General features: G+C 40.0%; 1 protein-coding gene across 4 annotated transcripts in view; it reads right to left on the bottom strand.

The window, feature by feature from the left end:
• TMEM19 (transmembrane protein 19) overlaps positions 1–15034 on the bottom strand; it is a 29436-nt gene extending 14402 nt beyond the window's left edge. Inside the window, exons 1-3 of one of the 4 annotated variants that reach the window (XM_074226159.1) lie at positions 14962–15034; positions 14347–14484; positions 9451–9564 (exon numbers count right to left, since the gene is read on the bottom strand). In XM_074226159.1, coding sequence (XP_074082260.1) covers positions 9451–9564; positions 14347–14476 — 244 coding nt within the window. In that variant the 5' untranslated portion in view covers positions 14477–14484; positions 14962–15034. The other 3 variants (XM_074226157.1, XM_074226160.1, XM_074226158.1) reach the window with 3 other exon arrangements.
• Positions 15035–15392: the final 358 nt, after the last annotated feature.

Raw genomic sequence — 15392 nt, 5'->3', positions numbered from 1 at the left:
GAGTGGTATCATCTTCCTAACTGAGATTATTGATATTCCTTTTAGATTTTGATTTATCCAGTCTGCCATTTCTCATGATGTACTTTGCATATAAGTTAAATAAAGTGACAGTACACAGCTTTGTTGTATTCCTCTTTCAATCTTAAACTTAATCAGTTTTTTTTTACATTCTGGTCTAGTTGTTGCTTCTTGGCCTGCTTACCAGACAAGTGAGATGATGGCACTGTCATATTTTATAGTGATCCATACAATCAAAGGCTATGTATAGGACAGTCAATGAAACAGAAGTAGATGGTAACTCCTTTGCTTTCTCCATAATCCAGCAAAAGTTGTTGGCAATGCCTCTGCCTCTTCAAAAACTGCCTGTTGTTCTGGTGATTCTATCCTCTGCACCCCTACCTACCCACAAATAATAATAGCTAACTGTAATATAGCCTTTTAAGACTTCGAAGGTATTTTTCATATTTCGTACCATCTATCTTCAATGCTAAGTAGTTCATTTGTATCAGAGGCAGGACTCAAACTCAGGTCTCTACTGATTCCTCTTCCAGATCTCTTCCACTGAAGTGAGCTAAAAGGCAGGTGAATGTACAGGTAAGGCTGGAATTACTTCACCCCTTTGCAAGGTCAGACAGGATCTACCACCTAGATATGGCCTATTCCTCCCTTCTACCCTATCCAACCACAACCTCAAACTGAAATTGAACTTTTTCCAGCCATTCAATAGAGACCAGCAATATCAACCAGAGTCATAACCTTGGACCTATACAAAGGGCTACCAAGAAAAACATGGCTTAACCTGAGAGAGGACAAAGATAATCTATTGGATGAAGAAAACACTCATTGTTCACAAGTGTAAGACTTTGTCCTCCAACATTGCAATCTAAAGGGGATCATCCCCAAATTTCTTGTAGTCTCTCATTTTAACAAAAAACTGCATTCAGAAATTGTTTTAAAAATCAGTGACTTAGGGGGTGGCTAGGTGGTACAGTGGATAGACCACTGGCCCTGGAGTCAGGAGTACCTGAGTTCAAATCCGGCCTCAGACACTTAATACTTACCTAGCTGTGTGGCCTTGGGCAAGCCACTTAATCCCATTTGCCTTGCAAAAAAACTAAAAAAAAAAAAAAATCAGTGACTTACCATAGAAATTTAGAGCCCCCCAGGGACCAAGAGAAGTAAACAAGGAGAAAGATGATGTCACCAAACTGCTCCCCAGCATACACATGACTATTTAGACAGCAATACTAAAGACTTCCATTCTGCCCAGGTCTGAATCCTTGGCTTCGATTCTATGTGTAATGAAAAAGACCTTGGCTCTTCTGTATGTGCAAATTGTTTCCCTAACTAAAAGGACCAGGCCCATAGAGAAAATACAAACTTTTAGTTAAAAGTAGAATCCAGCAGACAAAAAGAGCAAAAATGTAAGAATCAAAGAAAAGGTAAGAAGCAAGTCCCAAGCAGGGGTCAGTCAGGTAGGAAACAGAGGGTCACATATAAATTAAGAATGTAGAATGTGTGAATGGTAGCAATGATTCAGAAGGCTCAAGTAGACTGGAGTCAATATGTAAAGGAAAGGTTTTTAATATTAATTTTGAAAAGTTATCTATAAATAACTTTATTAATAATTGTTTCCCCCAAAATTAATTTGTATACTTCATGATCAGGGCCAAGTTCAGATGAAAACACTTTTAGAAGTTCATTGTCTTCAGTTCCATAGTAATTGATAGAAGAGGTATTGCTATCTTATTCTAGTTTCATTTAAAAATAGAGATGATCTTCAATTAAAGTCCTTAAGAAATTACTGAAACCCCCTAGATGTAGGATTTTAAGACAGTCCAGAGTTTAAGATAAGATTGTTTTGTTTTGTTTTTTGGAAAGAGGGAGTAAAGAAAGAAAGAAACCAGAATAATAAAAGAAAAGCTGCAATATATATAAAGTAGCAACTTTTTTTTTTCTATGGGAACTATAGAAGTTCCAATCAAAAACAATTTTTTTTTTGCAAGGCAAACGGGGTTAAGTGGCTTGCCCAAGGCCACACAGCTAGGTAATTATTAAGTCTCTGAGACCGGATTTGAACCCAGGTACTCCTGACTCCAGGGCCAGTGCTGCCTCCCCAATCAAAATTTTGAAGAAACTCATGGAACCTTATTTCCATAATTCCTCTTTGTCACCTCTCTTGCTATGATTTTAAATTTTACTTTATTTTGAAATTTAAATTTTATTTATTTTTAAATTTAAAGAAACACCATAGATATACTAGAGTGGTCTGTCATCTTCTCCAGGTCATTTTACAGATGAGAAAACTGGATTAAAGTGACTTCACCAGGGTCACACAGCTATTAGTATCTGAGACCAGAACTCTATTGGTTGGGTTACCTAGCTGCCCTCCAAAACAGGGATTTTTGTTGTTCAGTTTTATCCAACTCTCTCTGACCATGCCATTTGGGATTTTCTTGGCAACGATACTGAAGTGATTTGTCTAAAGTTTATTTTACAAAAGAGTAAACTGAAGATGGTGACATGAAGGGATCCAGTCTTAGGAGCTCTCTGATAAAAACTCATAAACTAAGGACTCTAACTAAACTTTCGAGAGACAGAACCCACAAAGGGACCCAGTGAGGCAGTTCTCCTACTCAAGGTAACCTGGAAAAGAGCAGAAAGGCTCTGCTCCCCGGGGTCAGAGGGGCGGCCTGCCAGAGCCAAAGAACTTCAGCCTCCCGTAGGCAGCCCCAGGGCGCTGGGAGCCTCAGCTCACAGCAGCGGGGGAGTCTCCTGAGCTGCACCCCGGGGAGCACCGGGCACAAAGTGGGGGAACAGCGGGGGACCTCTGCCAGAGCGAGCGGGAGCAGGTGGAGCCCAGACCCAGGGCACACAGCAAGCAGCTTGGTCTTTAGGCAGCCTAGATCCGGAAACAGAAGCAGGGGGAGCCAGTAAGCAGGAGCCCCCAGGGCATGAGCCCATTGAGCTGAGGGAGGGGAGTGAAGAGAGAGAGAGAGACTGCCCAGCTGCGCCCTCTGCCCCTGGAACAGGACTCTGGGGCTCTGACCACATTCAGATCCTGATCACAGTCTAGGCCCCCCCACAGAACAACAGGGCCCCCCACCTCAGCCCCGTGGCAGAGGGGGGCGCTTATAGTCATTCACAGACCAGGAGGGAGGACAGAACCTCACACACTGAGACCCTTGTGGGAGTGTCCCAAAAGCTCAGGAAGCACCCCAAAAAACAGGCTTAGGCTGGGAAAATGAACAAGCAAAGAAATAAGAGGAAGACCATTGAGAAATATTTTGCAAATGAGCCCAAGAAGGATCAAAATACTCAGTCTGAAGATGAGGAAGCACAAGCTCCTGCATCTAAAGACTCCAAGAAAAACAGAAATTGGGCTCAGGCTATGATAGAGCTCAAAAAAGACTTTGAAAATCAAATGAGGGAGTTGGAAGAAAAACTGGGAAAAGAAAGGAGAGAGATGCAGGAAAAACAGGAAAATGAAGTCAGCAGCTTAGTCAAGGAAATCGAAAAAAATGGTGAAGAAAATAGCATGCTAAAAACCAGCTTAGGTCAAATGGATAAAACAGTTCAAAAAGTTATTGAGGAGAAGAATGCTTTAAAAAGCAAAACTGGCCAGATGGAAAAAGAGATAAGAAAACTCTCTGAGGAGAATACATCCTTCAGACAAAGAATAGAATTCAGGGAGATTGATGAACTTGCCAGAAATCAGGAATCAATACTTCAAAACCAAAAAAAATGAAAAATTAGAAGAAAATGTGAAATATCTCATTGAAAAAACAACTGATATGGAAAACAGACTTAGGAAAGATAATTTAAAAATTATTGGAATACCTGAAAGTCATGATCAGGAAAAGAGCCTTGACATCATTTTCAAAGAATTACTACAGGAAAATTGCCCTGATATCCTAGAAGCAGAGGGCAAAATAGAAATGGAGAGAATCCACCAATCCCCCCAGAGAAAGAGATCCCAAAAAACCAACCCCCAGGAATATTATAGCCAAGTTCCAGAACTCCCAAGTCAAAGAGAAAATATTACAAACAGCCAGAAGGACACAGTTCAAATATCGTGGAGAGGCAGTCAGGATCACACAGGACTTAGCAGCAACTACACTGGAAGCTCATAGGGCTTGGAATACAATATACCAGAAGCCAAAAGAGCTTAGAATGTAGCCAAGAATGAACTACCCAGCAAGGCTGAATGTCCTCTTCCAGGGAAAAAGATGGACTTTCAATGAACCAGGGGAATTTCAAAGGTTCCTTTTGGAATGGCCAGAGCTGAACAGAAGGTTTGATCTTCAGATACAGGACTCAGGTGAAGCATGAAGATTGGAGGAGAGGGGGGGAAATATAAGGGACTTAATGAGGATGAACTGCATGTATAGAAAAACGATACTGATAATATTCATATGAACCATCTCAGTTAATAGAGCAGGTAGAGGGAGCTTTTATAGTTGAAGCACAGGAGAAAGCTGAATTCGAAGATAAAATATAGTGTAAAAATGGAGTCAATAGGAAAAAAAAAGGGAAATGGAATGGGAGAAAGAAAAAGGAGAGGGGGAATAGTCCAAGATATTTCACATAATAAGATTTTTTTTTATTACAATGAGCTATTGCAATGATATGGAAGGGGGGAGGCAAGGGGGAATGAGAGAACCTTTGCTCTCATCAGAGATGGCTAGGAGAGGAAACAGCAAATATACTCAATGGGGTATAGGCATCTGGAGTAAGAAGGAGGGGGAGCAGGGGGAAGGGCTGGGGATGTGAATAAAGGAGGAGAGGATGAACCATGGGGGGAGAGTGGTCAGATATAACACGTTTTCTTTTTTACTTCTTGCAAGGGACTGGCATTGGATGGCCTGCCCAGGACCATAGGGCCAGGTGGATTCTGGGCCTAAGGGGTGGTATGGGGGCTCAGGGCTTCTTGGCCCCAGGCCTGGGGATCTGTCTGCTGCGCCACTCAGCTACCCTACAGCAGAGTCAGAGTGAAAGGAGAGAGAAAATATAGTACATGATAGTGGAGAAGTAAGAAAGGAGGGAGTTGCAATCAGCAATGGCAATGTTGGAAAAATATGGAAGTAACTTTTGTGATGGACTTATCATAAAGAATGTGATCCATCCGTGACAGAGTTGTTGGTGTTGGAACAAAGACTGAAGCACATTTTTTGTTATTATTATTTGGGAGAGGGTGCAGGGCAAGTGGGGCTGGGTGGCCTGCCTGGGGCCACATAGCAGGATGATCTTTGGGTGTCTGGGGCCGGATTCGGACCCAGGTGCTCCTGGCTCAAGGGCCAATGCTCTGTCTGCCACCCAGCCACCCCTACTATTATTACTATTTTATTTTATTTTGGGTCTTTTTTTTTCTTCTTTTTGGTTTTTGCAGGGCAGTGGGGATCGGGTGGCTTGCATGTCACATGGCTGGGTGATTATTGGGTTTATGAGGCTGGATATAGACTCGGGTGCTCGTGGCTCCAGGGCTGGTGCTTCATCCATTGAGCCACCTGGCCATACCTACAATTATTACTATTATTTTTTTTAATTTTAATTTCTTTTTCTCTCCCCTTTACTTTTTCGCCCAAGCAAGTCTAGCTATATTCATGGGGGAGGGGTATTTTGTTTACTTGTAAACAAGTATATTTTATTAATGTAAAAAAAACATTCGTACAAAATGAGAATAAATAAATAAATAAATAAAACAACAGAGGAAACTGAGGCAAGCATGTTATTCAGTGACTTTGCTCAGGGTCACCTAGTTTTTAAGTGTCTGAGACTGGATTTGAACTCACAAAGAATGAATCTTCCTGATTTCAAAGCCAGTGTTCTATCCACTGCTACATTTCAGAGCAAAGCCTCAGTCTATTCATGCTAGATTCTCAGCTCTGTAAAGTTTATTTATTATCTACTATAATTATTTGTCATTATTTTCTTATTTTTTTAATTTACTCATTAAAGCTTAATAAACTTTCTCCTGACCTAGTAGACAGAAAATCCCACCCTGTGTGTGTGTGTGTGTGTGTGTTTGTGTAAGATCTGGAGTCAAGTCAGCCTTTGAACATTTACTGGCTGTGTGAGCCTGTGTAAGTCACTTTACCTTGGGGAACCTTGAGACAATACTCCTAAGTTGTTGGTTTGGCGAAGGGAATTCCTACAACTGAAGCTCCCTAACCCCAATGAAATCCTAGGTTAGTAAATTTTTTTAAAGGAAATAAGAATTGACTCAAGTATTAAGCTTATTTTTTTAATTTTTTAAAAAAAATTCTCCTTTAACAGCTGGAACATATAGAAATTTAAAGTTTATAGCTACTTTTATTCATCCAAATCACAGTAGGAACACGTCAAAATTAACAACTTCAAATAACTAGGTTTGGAGACTCAATATCTACATGCTATCAAATGAAGTACCATTATCACTGAGCTGAGAACTAGAGTTATGTAGATCTTAGAGGAGACCTGTGTCTGAATTTATGATCTTCAACTTATTACCTACATGACCACGTCACTAAGTCATTTAACTTCTCAGGTTCAATTAACTCATCTGTAAAATAGGAATATCAGTATTACTGAACAGTTGAGGGGAGCAACAAGGTTTTTTTGTTTTTTTTATTCTTTGTGGGGCAATGGGGTTTAAGTGACTTATCCAAGGTCACACAGCTATTAAGTATCAAATAGTCTGAGGCTGGACTTGAACTCAGGTCCTCCTGACATAATGGCTGGTGCTCTATCCACTGCCTTCCCTAGCTGCCCCAGCAACAAAGTTTTTAAAGTGTTTCAACCTACTTTTACCAGACTGGTCATTACCATGTTTTGGGGGGGGGGTGGAGGGGAAGGGAAAGGAGGTGGTAGAAAAATGTCGAACTCAAACTTACTAGTGAATGAATGTTAGAACACCAGCCCTAGAGTCAGGAGGACCTGGGTTCAAATTTGGCCTCAGATACTTAATAATTACCTAGCTGTGTGGCCTGGGGCAAGCCACTTAATCCCTTTTACAAGATGAGTGGAGGACAGACCCAGGGATTCAAACAGTTATACAAGAGAGAGTTATCAGGACCAGACTACAGGCAGGGCCTATGTGAGCAAAAGAAGGGAATGCAATGGAGAAATAAATGATGAGATTTGGCAGCTGATTCAATAATTGAGTAAGTAAGAATGGAAGACTCAGGGATGATACCAAGGTTGTGAACCTGCTGGGCTAGAAGGACGGCAGTCTCCTCAACAATAACTGAAAGTTTGGAAGGGTGGGTTTGTTGGAAAAGCTCATGTATTTTGGACATGTTGAGTTTGAGGTGCCTATAAAAACCCAAAGTAAAATGTTCAACAGATAGTTTGTGATAAGAGACTGTAAGATGCTATGCCTTTAAAATATATATTTTTTGCATATGTATTCCATTTCCTCCTCTTTTATAGAGATGCACGCCAAATTGGGTTGTTTCAATTCTCCCTACCTTCATCTAGCTCAATTTCCTTATTATTTCTCATTCCAAGTAATAAGGTAATGAAAGAGAATGCTTTAATATTTCTACTGATTACTAAAACGGCAACATCTTTCTCATGAATCACTTACCTCTGAGTCCCTACCCCAGCTAATGATATAATTATACTGAAACAACACTCTTTTCCATAACCATTTATTTATCATTCTCTATTCATCAAGTTTAAATGGTAAGTTATTGGATATATTATAAGTATAATAAATAAGAAACATAAATAACTCTTTACAATATATTAGATATGAGAAAGATCAGTCAAAGTTACCTTTAACCATCAAGACAAATGCTAATTTCTCAGTTTTGAAAACACAGCCCCACCACTTGGTTCTTGGTTTGAGAACATCAACTAAAAGTGTTCTAAAAACTTATCCTATCGGAAAGACAGGAATTAAATCCAGTTCTCTCAAGAAATAAGTCCTGTGACTTTCTTTTCTTTGTTCTTTTTTCAATCATCAGTCTCCAAAACTCTCAGTCTCTTCCTAGACTCCTCAGAGAATAACAATTAACCTGACAGTCCAATATTCCATTGTCTCTTAAAGATGCAAGCCCAATATCTTTGGTACCTGTGGGAAGACTTGAAGCCAGTATTACACATTCTTTTTTTTTTTTTTGCAAGGCAATGGGGTTAAGTGATTTGCCCAAGGTCACACAACTAGGCAATTATTAAGTGTCTGAGGCCAGATTTGAACTCAGGTACTCCTGACTCCAAGGCCAGTACTCTATCCACTGTGACACCTAGTTGCCCTTTACACATTCTTTTAAAAAAAATTAGAAAAAGTGTAATTCCTTTTCAGTCTCAGTATGGAACTACTAAACACAAAGGTAGATGAAACAGTTAAGTTGTGGGTTGATTGTCAGTAATGGGATGAAGGGATGCTATAGGCAGAAGAGCCTGTCTCAGGTTCCTTCTCATAAATTCACTATTCGGAATGAGGGTGTGATTTAGAGGTAGTCTATTATATTTTATATTTTTTAATGTATTCTGAATATATCAGTTTATCTTTGATGGGAATGTAAGCTCCCTGAAGGCAAGGATTGCTTTATTTTTGCTTGAGAGAACCCAGAATCTATCAGGTGCTAACCAAATGACTGCTACTGATATCTTAGCCAGGTAAGTGTGTGACCACAGCCCCAAGGTCACATATATGATTAATATTTAAGGAAATTTTAAGGAAATCAAGTCCAGAACCACTCAGAATCTTTGTTGTTTGATAGCTACTCTGGACCTTCAAAATTCCAGCCACATCACTTTGATGACTATTTCTAAGTTTCATACTTTCAGACTAGCCCTGGACTTCAAGCTTATGAGCCAAAAGGGCTTTGTCAAAAGACAAAAATGATCAGTTCTGAACATTTTCTCATTAACTACTGAAAAATCATCTGATTGAAAAGTCAAATTTAATACAATTCTTGAATAGTGAATTAAGACAAATGACTCATTTCTATTGTGGGAAAATAGTCATATTAATAAAACACAAATAAGTTGATCATTAGGAGATTACATGAAGCAGTGGATGGGTAGATTCAGAGTTGGGATGACAAGAAGTTTAAATCCTATTTCTTATTATTTGGGACTCTGAGCAAGTCATTTAGTCTCTATTTGACTCAGGCAACATCCTAGGATTTATATATACTAAGTATTAAATAAATTGGATCTACTTTGGTGGAAGGAATTTTCCATACTAAGGAAATAGCAGATCTTTTTAACCTTCAAGCAAAGTTATTTTCAAAATCATCACTTCACAAAATTAAAAAGTGAGAACTAGAATATAAAATCTAATGACATTTCCATATTGTACATTTGATAAAACACTATATGTTAGTTTGGAAAGATGCTCACTAGAGATACTAATTTGATTCAGAGAGAAGGAAGGATTTAAAATATTATAACGAGCAGACATGAAAAGGTCAAAGACTCACTCCACAGCTCACTGAAATGCTACAAGAAAACAAATACCTCCCAAGGCACCACTGTGGTCCAGACTCTTCTTTTTTAAGCCATTAAATGCAATCAAAACAGGAACTATCACAGAAAATAGCCATCGCCATGGAGAAATAGGGTGCAAGGAACCTGAAAAAAATTCAAATTGATAGTAAAGATCTTGTTAAGCATGGTCAAAGTGACAAAACTGCAATAACCTCCATCACACTTATTAAAAGATTAGTAAGGTTATTAGTTTAAATAACTGACACCAAGCTGACATGTGATTTGCAGATGGATGAGCCTATAAATGAAATGGATCCTGTTCAAGTTTATATTAAATAATTTACCTGATATTACATTAAATTTTACATTTACAATTCAGATGACTCAGTGGAATAGATCAATGGGCCTAGAGTCAGGAAGAAATGAACTTAAATCTGACCTGTGACTCTGAAGGAACCATTTAACCTGTCTATCTCAGCTGACTATAGTATCCATCGACTGACAAATTATTTTAAAAGCTGCCATAAATTCAGTAATGTTTTACAAATTAACATTTAATTAAGCAAAGATGAAAAACAGTAATAGTTATATGTGTAAAACATTATATACATTTGCTTATTTATGGATTTGAGAACTTTTGGAAATAAATCTACATCAGCCTCTACTCCTAGGGGTCCTCAATCCACAAGTTGGGAATCATTGACTATGATCTGGAACAAGTATTTAAAACTTTTTGTGGCCTAGGCAAGTTCTTTAGAATGTAGGGTACAGAGATGTTGACCAGCATAGGTAGTTCAGCTATAATTTCCTTGTATTCATGAAATCAATGTTCTGGTTCTTATCCCTATAACCTCAAAAAAAAATCAAAGACATGCTCCTAGAATATCAAAAACTGATTATATACTATGTAAAATTGTCTTCAGGAAAAAAAAGGCTCAAGTAAAACTATATTCTTGAAAATGACCCTACCCCCCCCCAAAACTCCCAAATTATAAAAATCCAAACCTTCCTTCTGAAATTCCTCTATAATAAAAGGAAAAAACCTGAACAAGAATTAAAGTAGTATAAATCATTCAAAAATAAAGCCTTAAGTCAAAGTCATAAAAATATTTTGTAGTTCACTGGTCTTTAATCTCAACTGATTATACACTAAGAATTTCAAAAGCTATATTAATGCACTCCAACCCCTGTGAAGTTAATGCTTCATTTTTGGAATTCCTGACTTGAGGTCTGCAAGTCTTGCTTCCTCACCAAAGGATTGTAAACTAGCCCTGGGCAGCTAGGTAGATAAAGTGGACAAAACACCAGCCCTGGAGTCAGGAGGACGAGAGTTTGAATCTAGTCTCAGATACCTGACTCTTTAGTTGTGTGACCCTGGGCAAGTCACTTAACTCTGACTACCTCACATCCAGGGTCATCTGTAGTCGCCCTGATTATATCAGTTAATCAGACTCTGAAGGAGAAAGTGAGGCTGGTGACTTTGTCTAGCACCCTGTCACTCAAATCCAATTCATTCACTTGCTTGTCATGACATCACTTCCCTGATGTAAATGGACAAATATCAAACTAGCCTCCTTATGCTTCCTTCTGCCTCCAGGAACAAATACAAAAAACCTCAGTGTGGCTCTCAGAGCCCTCATCCCCTAGCCCCTTAGTCTTTCTACCTTACTGCCCATCAGTGACATACTCCAAGAACAAGACCCATTTCTCATCTCTCAGCCTGGGGCATTTTCTTATCCTGACCTTGCTGCCTAAAATGCTCTCTTTCCTCTGCTTGGACAGTTGACCTCCCCAGTTTCCTTTAAGTCCTGGGAAACTGTCCTCAAACTCTCTTAATTCCAACACTTTCATTCTGTTAATTATTTCCTGTTTATCCCTCACATAGCTTGCTTTGTATATTTGTGTTTGCATGAAGCTTTCACATTAGACTGGAAAGCAAAACTGAGAACATTGTAGATATTTATTCACAACAACATTGTGAGTGGATCTGCAATGACAGATGCAGCTCCTCTCAGCAGTTCAGAGATCTAGAACAACCCTGGGAGACCTGCTATGGACAAAGCCATCCACATCTAGATAAAAAAAAAATACTAACAAAACCATCAAATCTCAATGAACACTACGTTCACTTTTTATAAATTTCTCTTATGGTTTTCCTTCCTGTCCTTTCTTTTCTCTTGGTCCTAATTCCTCAGAAACAAAATGACTAATGCATAAACATGTTAAATATAAATGTACATGCACAACTGTCACTAGACTGTTCACTGCAAAGGGGAGAGGAGAAAGGTGGAAGAAAATTGTGTAACTTATGAGTGTTCAAGTGGATGAATGTTGATAAACTTTTATAACATGTAATTGGAAAAATATTTTTTAAAAAGCAGCTTTGTAAAAAATTTTTTTAAAAAAGCAGCTTTGTGATCATGGGCAAGTCACTCAACCCTGCTTGTCTCTATTTCCTCATCAAGAAAATGGGGATAAAAATTGCACCAACCTCCCAATTGTGGTTGTGAAGTTCAAGTAAGATAATTTTTGTAAAGAGCTTTACAAATCTGTAAATCTACCACACATGTATCTACACATACACTACCAAGAAACCTTGATTTAGTTATTTGAAGCCTCCCATGGGCCATAATATAAGAAATATAGGGAATATATCTTTATTTTTCAAGTTAGTTGACACTGAAGAAAAAATAAATTTTACAAAATTTGTGGAAAAGTCACTGGATAAATGCTAGCTATTATTCTGTTGAATATTGCATTCATTTATAACCCTAACATAATATTTCTATTTTCAAGGACTTATGCTGATCAAGAAAAGCAACAAAGAACAGTAGATAAAGAACCAGCCTTAAAGGGGTTTTTTTTGAGGGGGGGTTGTTTTTGCTGTGGATTTTTACAAGGCAATGGGGTTAAATGACGTGTCCAAAGTGACACAGCTAAGCAAGTATTAAGAGTTTGAGGCTGAGATTCGAACTCAGATCCTCTGGACTCCAGGGATGATGCTCTATCCACTGTATCACCTGGCTGCCCCCATCCTTAAGGTTAGGAAGACCAGAATTCAAGTCCTACCTCTGATAAATTACTAGCTATGTCACTCTACAGAAGTCACTTAACCTGTTGGTGGACTTGAAGATTCTCCAAGGCTTTAAGTGATGAAACAGGTGCAGATTATTCCTGGCAGAATGACTTTATTCAAAGATAATTCATCATACTAATGAAATCATGGATGTGGTCCAAGAAAAAATAAATTATCAAAATATTCCAACTTATAAATGGTCATGTTAGGAAGCCTGCCAATTGTTAGACATGCACTGTGGCGACAGAAGAGTCCTCCTAAGCTTGAAGATGGTTTTAAGGCAGGGGCTTTTAAGCTGAATAGATTTCATAGAACTGGGGTAAATTTTTTTTTTAATTTTTATTTTCATTCTAACTGAAATTTAGCATTTCCTTCAATTATGAAGAGGTATCAAGATATTATGAAAGGAGTCCAGAGGCTTCACAGGCCTGCTAAATGAATCCACCACACACATATCTGAATATACTGCTAATAAGCCTCGATTAAAGATTATCTGGGTCCACCCCTGACCACAATGTAAGAAATACAGTGATTGTACCTTTAATTTTCAAGTTAGTTGACTGAATTAACTACAGGCATAATTGATTAAGAATTAATTAAAAATTCACCAGCCCTGGAGTCAGGAGTACCTGAGTTCAAATCTGACCTCAGACACTTAATAATTACCTAGCTGTGTGGCTTCGGGCAAGCCACTTAATCTATTACCTTGCAAAAAAAAACTAAAAAAAATTAATTAAAAATAATTAGATTGGGGCAGCTAGGTGGCACAGTGGATAAAGCACCGGCCCTGGAGTCAGGAGTACCTGGGTTCAAATCCGGTCTCAGACACTTAATAATTACCTAGCTGTGTGGCCTTGGGCAAGCCACTTAACCCCATTGCCTAGCAAAAAAAAAAAAAACCCTAAAAAAATTAGATCAGAAGGCTAGGTGATGCAGTGGACAGGGTACCGGCCCTGGAGTCAGGAGAACCTGAATTCAAATCTGACCTCAGACACTTAATAATTACCTAGCTGTGTGGCTTTGGGCAAGCCACTTAATCTATTACCTTGCAAAAAAAAAAAAAAAAACTAAAAAAAATTAATTAAAAATAATTAGATTGGGGCAGCTAGGTGGCACAGTGGATAAAGCACCGGCCCTGGAGTCAGGAGTACCTGGGTTCAAATCCGGTCTCAGACACTTAATAATTTCCTAGCTGTGTGGCCTTGGGCAAGCCACTTAACCCCATTGCCTAGCAAAAAAAAAAAAAAACCCTAAAAAAATTAGATCAGAAGGCTAGGTGATGCAGTGGACAGGGTACCGGCCCTGGAGTCAGGAGAACCTGAATTCAAATCTGACCTCAGACACTTAATAATTACCTAGCTGTGTGGCTTTGGGCAAGCCACTTAATCTATTACCTTGCAAAAAAAAAAAAACTAAAAAAAATTAATTAAAAATAATTAGATCAGGGGCAGCTAGGTGGCGCTGTGGATAAAGCACCGGCCCTGGAGTTAGGAGTACCTGGGTTCAAATCCGGTCTCGGACACTTAATAATTACCTAGCTGTGTGGTCTTGGCCAAGCCACTTAACCCCATTGCCTTGCAAAAAAAAAAAACCTAAAAAAAATAATAATTAGATCGTTTTTCTGGAGAGGGATTGGGAAGAGGAGAGAGAAAAATGTAAAATTTAAAACCTTGCCAACACTGATTATGAAAAGCTACCATTGCATGTAATTGGGAAAATAAATTAAATTTTTAAAAAATAATAATAATTTAAAATAACTTGTTAAAAGGCATGCCCTGGAAAAGATGGAGAGGTAGCAAAGGTGCCATTTTAAGCTAATTTAGAAGCTAAGAACAAACCTCTAGACTTACCATAGTAGGTGCTTGCAGTCATGGACATAATCCAGAAAGATAAAGAAATGAAAAGGATCAGGCTCAGGATTACTATATTAGTCATCATTTTTATATATCCTTGGCATATAATGGCCTCACGATCTTTCATGGGATCACCTGGTGAGAAAATACATAGATCGCCTTGTTTTTTTTGAGAAAAGCATTCCTTTAATGGCAAATACCAAAAAACCCTCCCCCCATGAAAGTCCCCTCAAATGACAGTATGTCCTACAGAAAGGGGGAAAGAGGAAGGTTGCTTCTGAGCTTCGGCTCTTATCCTGGAAGCGCAGCTGTCGGTGCAGGAGAAGGACGCAGCCATTGAGGCAGAGAAGGCGGGCGCTCCGACCTGCCCGTACCTGTCACCTGGGCGCTGCCGCCGCTCCCCCCGCCCCCAGGGAGAGGAGGCGGGGGCGTTCCTTCCAGCCAATCAGGCGAGGCTGGGGAGGAGGGAGGGGGCGCGCCTCTCTGCAGCAACCCCGCCCGGAGGCAGGGGCGGCTGGGAGGGGGCCCAGGGGCTCCGGCCGGCGGCCCGGCTGCAGCGCGGCAAGGGCGGACACCTCCTCCCTCCCGCCCGCGCCCGCTGCTCACCCTCACCGGAAGGCCCCGGGCTGCATCGGGGGAGCCGGACAGCCGCCTCCCGCAGCCAGCGCCAGCCTCGGCTCCGCCCCCTCCTCCGCCCGCCCCGCCGCGCATGCCCCGAGCCCAGCCAATCGGCGGCTCGGGCTGCGCGCTGAGCTCACGTGGGCGGGGCCCCGGGGCGGGCGGACGGCGGGGCCGCCAAGCTCCTGCTCCCGCGACCTTGACCGGAGCGCTGGGAGGGCCTTGGAGGCCGTAGAGCCAAACAGCTCCGCTTTAGACAGGGGGGAACTGAGGCCCGAAGGGAATCGTTAACAATAATAATAATAACAATAATAATAATAATAATAATAACAATGATAATAATAATAATAATAATAATACACCTCTATAAGACTTACTTTAGCCAGGTCCTGGCTAGAGCTAAGCTGTTTTACAATTATTACCTC

This window comes from Macrotis lagotis, chromosome 2 (genome assembly GCF_037893015.1).
Source record: "Macrotis lagotis isolate mMagLag1 chromosome 2, bilby.v1.9.chrom.fasta, whole genome shotgun sequence".
NCBI classification, from domain to species: Eukaryota; Metazoa; Chordata; class Mammalia; order Peramelemorphia; family Peramelidae; genus Macrotis; species Macrotis lagotis.
This window is presented reverse-complemented; position numbering and strand designations above follow the sequence as displayed.